The sequence below is a fragment of the Rattus rattus genome, chromosome 7 (assembly GCF_011064425.1).
Source record: "Rattus rattus isolate New Zealand chromosome 7, Rrattus_CSIRO_v1, whole genome shotgun sequence".
In the NCBI taxonomy this organism is placed as follows: Eukaryota; Metazoa; Chordata; class Mammalia; order Rodentia; family Muridae; genus Rattus; species Rattus rattus.
In genome coordinates this window covers 85,808,221-85,817,381 of record NC_046160.1, presented here as the reverse complement: position 1 = coordinate 85,817,381, position 9,161 = coordinate 85,808,221, and the positions used below count along the sequence as shown (strand labels likewise).

At 38.8% G+C, this 9,161-nt stretch overlaps 1 protein-coding gene across 1 annotated transcript in view; it reads left to right on the top strand.

Moving 5' to 3' along the window:
- Positions 1-9,161, top strand: part of Ccdc175 (coiled-coil domain containing 175) — a 464,210-nt gene that overhangs the window by 422,696 nt on the left and 32,353 nt on the right. The window contains exon 8 of the mRNA XM_032907915.1: positions 5,484-5,565. Coding sequence (XP_032763806.1) covers positions 5,484-5,565 — 82 coding nt within the window. The remainder of the gene's footprint in view (positions 1-5,483; positions 5,566-9,161) is intronic.

The following is a 9,161-nucleotide window of genomic DNA, read 5'->3' as shown; positions in this document are numbered from 1 at the left end:
TCTAAGATCAAGAATGAAACAAATGGGATCTCATAAAACTACAAAGCTTCTGTAAAGCAAAGGACACTGTGGTCAGGACAAAACGGCAACCAACAGATTGGGAAAAGATCTTTACCAATCCTACAACAGATAGAGGCCTTATATCCAAAATATACAAAGAACTCAAAAAGTTAGACCATGAGGGAGACAAGTAACCCTATTAAAAAAATGGGGTTCAGAGCTAAACAAAGAATTCACAGCTGAGGAATGCCGAATGGCTGAGAAACACCTAAAAGAAATGTTCAACATCTTTAGTCATCAGGGAAATGCAAATCAAAACAACCCTGAGATTTCACCTCACACCAGTGAGAATGGCTAAGATCAAAAACTCAGGTGACAGCAAATGCTGGCGAGGATGCTGAGAAAGAGGAACACTCCTCCATTGTTGGTGGGGTTGCAGACTGGTACAACCATTCTGGAAATCAGTCTGGAGGTTTCTCAGAAAATTGGACATTGAACTGCCTGAGGATCCAGCTATACCTCTCTTGGGCATATACCCAAAAGATGCCCCAACATATAAAAAAAGACACGTGCTCCACTATGTTCATCGCAGCCTTATTTATAATAGCCAGAAGCTGGAAAAGAACCCAGATGCCCTTCAACAGAGGAATGGATACAGAAAATGTGGTACATCTACACAATGGAATATTACTCAGCTATCAAAAAAACAACGACTTTATGAAATTAGTAGGCAAATGGTTGGAACTGGAAAATATCATTCTGAGTGAGCTAACCCAATCACAGAAAGACATACATGGTATGCACTCACTGATAAGTGGCTATTAGCCCAAATGCTTGAATTACCCTAGTGGCCTAGAACAAATGAAACTCAAGACGGATGATCAAAATGTGAAGGCTTCACTCCTTCTTTAAAAGGGGAACAAGAATGCCCTTGGCAGGGAAGAGAGGCAAAAGATTAAAACAGAGACTGAAGGAACACCCATTCAGAGCCTGCCCCCATGTATTTATACATATAGAGCCGCAATTAGACAAGATGGATAAAACAAGAAACGAACCGACAGGAGCCGGATGTAAGTCAGACCTAGAGAGACACAGCCAGAATACAGCAAATACAGAGGCTTAATGCCAGCAAACCACTGAACTGAGAGCAGGACCCCCGTTGAAGGAATCAAGAGAATGAACTAGGAAGAGCTTGAAGGGGCTTGAGACTCCATATGTACAACAATGCCAAGCAACCAGAGCTTCAGGGACTAAGCCACTACCTAAAAGACTATAGCATGGACTGACCCTGGACTCTGACCTCATAGGTAGCAATGAATATCCTAGTAAGAGCACCAGTGGAAGGAGTAGCCCTGGGTCCTGCTAAGACTGGAACCCCCAGTGAACTAGACTGTCGGGGGAGGGCGGCAATGGGGGAGGTGGGAGGGGAACACCATAAGGAAGGGGAGAAGGGATGTTTGCCAATGTACATAAGAAATACTCAAGTTAATAAAAAAAAAAAAAGAGTTCTACTACATGTTTTTATTTATTAAAATGCATATTTGCATTATGCTAATGATTAAATTACTCATTATTCTAAAATATGCTACAATCCAATTCCCAAAAATAAATTAATATATTTTCATCTAAAAAAAAAAAAAAAAAAAAAGACTTCAGGGGGATACAGGAATAATAGGAATAAAGGGTAGATTATTGAATCTACTCTTAAACTATAGAGATACAGCAAGCCAAAAATCTTACATTGGTATAGGTCTTTGTATATTGATACAAAATTAAGGTTATATTTTGTTACAGTGGTATATTAATATTTGTACATTAATGCAAAATTGAAGTTATGATCTGCTACAACATACTTTGTATATTTTTTCAACCTTTGTTTGAGGTATTGTACCTAGGCAATTCTTAAAATTACAATATGAAGTTCCAGTCCTTTTGAAAGCTGCTACTACAAACTGTTTAGGGTAATTAATTAATGGAAGTCAACAGTTGGTCAATCAAACTCCTGGCTGTGTTAGATGCTGGTCTAGTTTATTATAGGAGTATGATTCCAAAGTTGAATATATAATAAATAGTTAGAAAAGAAGGATTGTTTGCCCATTCAGATATATGACATAGATAGATAGATAGATAGATAGATAGATAGATAGATAGATAGATAGATAGATAAATAGATAGATAGTCTTAAAAACCCTCAGAGATCCACAGAATGTGGCATTTAAAGATGTTTCTTTAATTTAAGCCTGTTTTGACAATGAGATGGTCCTGTCAGCACCACCATTTTACTTCAAAGAAGATGATGAGCATCAAAAAATCTCCTTATGAAGTTCTCTTCAAGTGTGGCAAGCTGCTACTGCCTTTGCTTTAACTGTAGACAGAATTCTGTCCAAACTGGACAAATGGGTTGCAGGGTAGTTGACTGCTGAGCTTTGCCAAGACAAGAGAAGCAGTCCTTCATATTTCCTGCTTCACAGAAATGCCTGTCAAACATTCTGGGCCAGAAGGCCAAAGACAAAGATGGATAGTCTTGTGATACAGAGAAATTTTGGGGTACTGGCCAGACAGCCGACTGTCTCTGTCACTTCTATAGTTGTAGAAACTTCTTGCCTGCACTTCCTACATACACAAGTAATATTTATTCCTTCTCAAGTCTCTGGTGTGGTTGAAGCCTAGATAGCTAGAGTCTCACATTAAGTTTAAATTGTTTAGGATTTAAGAAAAGGTTTTTAGGTCTAAGAAGAAGTGTTTAGGATGGTCATACAAATTAAGATAAAAGAATGCTGTAGGTTCAAAACTCTGAACTCACTGAGATAGGATAGATAGAAAGTACTTTCTCCAGAGTTGCCAAATACACATGGACTGGACATTGTGAATATAAATCTTACATGATAGTTTTTATAATTATTATTATATATTATTTATAAATGAAAGAGCTGTTTATTGAACTAAAAGGGAGAAATGTAGAGATAATCTCTTATGCACTGTATAAAAGCATTCACCTATCAATAAAAAGGCCTTTGGCCAATCAGCTGAAGCAGGATGAAAAGGCGGGACATTTGGCAGTGTGAGAAGATAATTCGTGAAAATAGTGAGCCCTGAGAGATTGTGAATGATACCTGTGATGTTTTATGTATGATTGGCCCAGGGTGTGGCACTATTAGGAGGTATGGCCTTGTTGGAGTAGGTGTGTCACTGTGGATGTGGGCTTAAGACCCTCATCCTAGCTGCCTGGAAGTCAGTCTTCTTCTAGCAGCCTTCAGATGAAGATGTAGAACTCTCGGTTCCTCCTGTGCCTGGATGCTGCCATGTTCCTGCCTTGATGATAATGGACTGAACCTCTGAACCTGTAAGCCAGCCCCAATTAAATGTTATGCTTTACAAGACTTGTTTGGTCATGGTGTCTGTTTACAGCAGTAAAACCCTAACTAAGACAGAGATTCACTGTAGGAACACTAATGGAGACAGAGGTACATGAGCAGAGCTTAGATGAAAATAAATGTGATATTAAGTTATTAACCATTAGAGACCATGCAAAGCTTTGGTATAGGCAATTGTAGAGATCTTTAAGTCACAGGAGTCGTTATTCTGAGAGCTTGGGGCTAAGACGAAAAATGTTTGGTTACAAGAGATAGTTTGACTTCTTTCCTATTTGTATCCCTTTCCTTCTCTTGCTTTTTTCTCCAGTTATTCCTTCCAGTACAATATTGAAAAAGAATGGGGACAGTGAATATTCATGTCCTGTTCCTGACTAAAGTGGCATTGCTTTGAGCTTTTCTTCATTTAAGATGATATTGGCTGTGGGTTTCTTGTATATAGCTCTTATTATATCGAGGTATCTTCACTCTAGCCCTACATTTTCTAGGATCTTTATCATGAAATCTGTTGGATTTTTTGAAAGACTTTTTCTGGATTTATTGAAATTATGTGATTTTTTTCTAAGTTCATTTATGTGGTTTAATAAGTGTATTGATTCTCATATGTTGAACCATCCCTGTATTTCAGGGGAAATGCCAACTTGGTCATAGTAGATAATCCTTTTAGTATATGTCTGCATTCTGTTTGCAAGTATTTTGTTGAGTATTTGAATATTTTTGAGCCTGTGTGCAGCAGGGATATTGGGCCGTGGTTTTCTTTTTGTTGTGTATTTATCTGCTTTGGGTATTAGAGTGATACTTGTTTCGTAGAGCTTAGGAGTGCTTCCTCCAGGATAGAATGCCAAATCAGCATCATCTGTAAACACATGAAAAGTATTTCCATGCTCTGTTTTAGTTAGCATCTCTATTGCTATGAAAAGATACCATGACTACAACTCTTAGAAAGGAAAACATTTAATTGGGGGTGGCTTAAAGTTCAAAGTGTTTTAGCCCATTGTCATCAAGGCAGAGAACATGGCAGCATGCAGGCAGGCATGGTACTGGAGAAGTAACTTGAGAGTTCTACATCTGGATCTGTAGGTATCAGGAAGAGTGAAGCACTAGGCCTGGCTTACTCGTTTGAAACCCTAAAGCCCACCCCTTCCTTCACCAAGGCCATATCTCCTAACCCTTATCAAGTAATACCATTTTCAAATGATCAAGTATTCAAACATATGAGCTTATGGGGGCCATTCCTATTCAAACCATCACACCTGAATACATTATATATGCCTACTTATCACCATCACCACTGCCTGTTTAGTCTAGACTACAGCTCTCTCCCTCTCTCCCTCCCTCCTTCCCTCCCTCTCTCCCTCCCTCCTCCCTCCTTCTCTCCCTCCCTCCCTCCTCCTCCCTCCCCTCCCTCCTTCTCTCTCCCTCTCTCCCTCTCTTTCTCTACAGACATCAGAATTCACTTTACAAAGCATTAATTAATTTATGATGTCCCTGTGATCTAAAGATTTCCCAGTTCCCTTCAGAATCAAACATGAGCTCCTTCCTGACCCTTAAGACCCTATGTGACCTAGTCACCATCTCCCACTCCAGTCAGATCATCTTTCTATCAAGACAATGCAAGGCTCTGGATCTTATCTTTCCTGAGTTCTTTTAAATCTGTATGTAGCTAGCTCCTTTACAGCATACATGTCTTTCACAGGTCAACCCCAAAGAGATCATCCTAAAGCACGTGTCAGCTGTAGCGTTCTTGTTCTCAGAATCTCAATGTCTTTACCCTAGTTTGCATTCTTTGGAATATGTAACACTCACTATCTGAAGTGCAGTTTAATTTTTATATTTCACTTTTCTTCTGAATACTCACTAAATTTCATCCCCATAAGTTAGGATTTGATATATTTTGTGTCCCTTGTACCTAGAACAAATTTTGCACAGTGCAAGTGCTCAATAATTTCTTCACAAATATACGAATAAACAAATGGCATATTAATTTTAAAGAATAAAGAATTACATTATAATAAATACAAAAATAGGTTGTATAGTGATGGGGCCAAGGAATTTATGGTGTGGAAAAAACATGTTCTAACAGCCATGTGTTTTGTTTCTTGTGTTCATAAGGTTGTTTTTTCTGACTCACAAGCAACAGATCGATAGTGTGTCTTCTGAGAAGAAGAGTGAGTTCATATCTATAATACAGCAGGTAGGATGACAGAAACGGCTTTAGCTAATCATTAGATTTAAATTTTTAGTTAATGTATTATGTATATAATAAATGTTGAACATTTATAAAGTAGAGTTTTCATAGGCTACTGTGACCATTCACAAAAACCAATTCAAACAGTTTTCAGTGGACTTAATATTAAATCTTGTAACACAGTTCCTCATCTTGTTGAGACCCCAACCATAAAATTATTTTATTGATACTTCATAACCATAATTTTGCTACTGTTATGCATCATAAAGTAAGTATATTCTGGAGATAGAGATTGCCTAAGGAATCACAGCCCACAAGTTGAGAACTGCTGATTTAGTTCCTACCAGATTCCTAAGTGTATTAAATAGCAAAGATCACTTGTGTGAACCGAACTGGATCTGGCTTGGTTATTTTTCATTTGGTAGCTTATATCAGGAGTAACTATGTTTAATGTACATGTAAATTACTTAGGGAAATATAGGCTTTTGGCTATCGTGTGATATCTGTGAAGCATGGCAATTATTCTACATTAACATTAGTGTTGTTTAAAAGTACCCGAGTTGGATTAATTATCAGGAGGATGCTTAGATATCTTATGTTTCTTGTTTGTATCTATATTCCTTTGGCTTTAAAGTTTTTTCAAAGTCTTGCTTTTATTTTTATTTTAAAAATTATATGTCCAGTCTTCATCCTTATGGAAATTCAAACTAGACATTTTTACAAACTTACGTTAAAAGAAATAGCGTAAGTGTATAACCAGGATGTAAACCAAGATTTAGCCACAGGATACTCCATGATGCATTCATTAGGTTAGCAGAACTAAGTGAGTAGGGAATCTGAGTTAGAGTTGACAGGAAGGCATTAGTTACCTGACTAGTAGTATTGCTCGCAATATGCTATTGAATGGCAAGCTCAGTACTGTAGAACAATGTATGTAATAGGCCCACTCATTTATGTATACACATGGATGACTGAGACGTTTCTTATTACTGGCATTGGAGGGTAAGTGTCCCCTCTTCGCTGCCCCCACATACACAAGTTGAGTCCCACGGTCCACCCTTAGCATCAGTACCTGGGTACCAACATCCTGCTATCTGCTTCTATTCATTCAACATTCTTTAGAATCCACACATAAACGTGACCTTGCAAAGTTTATCCATCTATGCCTAAATTATTTTACTTAACACATTACCCAAGTTCATGCTTTTTTTTTAAATCAACAACCAGGCTCCCTCCTGCTTAGAGGTCAAAAAATAGTATTTTATTGTACTTGCATGCCACATTATCACTGTCATTCCATTGAGACACACTTGGGTTGGCGGCCTACATTATCTACTGTGAACAGTCTACAGCAAACATTTCTTTGACCCGGTAGTACATTGCTAACCTAACCTGTTTATTATAAAATGCCACATACACAGAACAGCAAATGAATGTGCATAAATGTACTATATATATTCTGATGAACATAATTTTGAAAAGTTTAATGATATAAGTTTATCTTTTCTGGGATTGGGGATTTAGCTCAGTAGTAGAGAGCTTGCCTAGCAAGTGCAAGGCCCTGGGTTCGGTCCCCAGCTCCGAAAAAAAAAAAAGTTTATCTTTTCTGTTTTGGTTCTTTTCCATTTTGTAGCCTATTTGTCAAACCTATCCTCTGCCATTATCTCTTAGACCTTCCTGACCTAGGCCTACAAACCATCTGTAATTTGCATATGCATATAATTTGCATATGCATCTGTGTTGTGAAACCGAAGTCAAGTTTCATAATTTTCCCAATTAGCCAAAACCAGTCATTTCATCTACTGTATTACTTTTGCTATCAGAAACCAAGAAGGAATCACATCATAAACATATGTATAGATTATAAACTTTCTGTTCCCATTTGGACTACTTACCCTCCTCACAGTATAATGATATTGTTTTAGTTAAGTTTAAAATGAGCCTTCATAGATAAAAGAAGACAGTTGTAGCTAGTCCTGGCACTTTGAATTTCTACTGGGGTCTGTCAGGAAGCCTGTTTGGGTTTTGACTGAGTTTCTCCTAAGTCTATGAATGGCCTTTGGAGGGATTTCCTATCCCTACAGTATGGAAGATTCTAGCCCAGGAAGATGGTTTGTATTTCCTTTGTATTGTTAGAGCCTGTAAGATGGCTGAAGAATGGTGCCCCAGACGCTAATAGTACACAAAGGCAGAGCGTTTATTATTGCGTGCAGAGACCCAATTCTATCAACATGGAAGGATCTCAACTGAATTTGCAGATTCAGTTTTAAAGCCCAAAATGGGAAACATTAGGGAGAGGTAGGTGATTTCTTTCTTTCTTTCTTTCTTTTTTTTTTTTTCCTTATTACCTTGAGTATTTTCTTATTTACATTTCGATTGTTATTCCCTTTCCGGTTTCCGCCAACATCCCCTAACCCTCCCCTGCCCCTTCTCCATCCTCCCCCATTACCGCCCTCCCCCCAACAATCACGTTCACTGGGGGTTCAGTATTGGCAGGACCAAGGGCTTCCCCTTCCACTGGTGCCCTTACTAGGCTATTCATTGCTACCTATGAGGTCAGAGCCCAGGGTCAGTCCATGTATAGTCTCTGGGTAGTGGCTTAGTCCTGGAAGCTCTGATTGGTTGGCATTGTTGTTCATATGGGGTCACGAGCCCCTTCAAACTCTTCCAGTCCTTTCTCTGATTCCTTCGACAGGGGTCTCATTCTCAGTTCAGTGGTTTGGTAGGTGATTTCTATCTTGATTGCTGTCCTGTGTTCCCTGCGCTTCTCGTCCCACCACAGCACTCTAAAGAGAACAGCCGTATTTGTGCTTTTACTTTGGGTTATTGTATTTCTTAGTTGATAAGTGTTTGATACCTTTTCAAACCTGCTATCCCATCCTACCATTTCTGTGGCCTGTCCACTCTCCCTCTTTTCTTGGTGGGAAACTGTATGCTGGCTACTGTGCATTTAAAATGTTTGATACCCAAGAGGATGGTGTTTTCCTCTGAAGAGAATCATCCTTAACTTTCTGCCAAACACGTGAGGTGTTAACTAGTTTAAGTCACCTTAATCTACCTTAAGTTTCCCAGGAAGAACCCTTTGGCATCTCAGCCTACAATGAGGAGGGACTCACCAGACCTGACCCTGGATTTTCTCTCTGCATTGGCCTCATCCTCTGTGTATCCAAGAAAATCTCAGAATGCTCTAAGGGCAAGAATAGGCTTACGTCGCAGCCCTCTCTGTGTGTACAGTTGCTTCCTCCTAGGACAAGGCTGACTCCTCCATCACTATATTGTTAGCTATTCAATAATTATAAAAAGACTGTTTCCATCAAATGACTTTCATGGTACTCTACCAGAGGGTTATTCTGAAGTACACACCATTCCTACCAAACTTAACTTTCTTATCTCATTTAAAGTGAAATCGCACCTCCTGAAGCACATTACTGGGCACAGGTGGTTCTGTTTGTCCTCAATCAGTCCTACAGTCATCTTCCTGGATCTGTCGGGGGATTGGGCTTAAAAATCTTTTGTCAAGTTCAAAATCCCTTCTATAAAATATTGTCATAGTTCTTGTATCTAATTTATGCTTACCCTCCCATATTCTGTATCTCTACAGT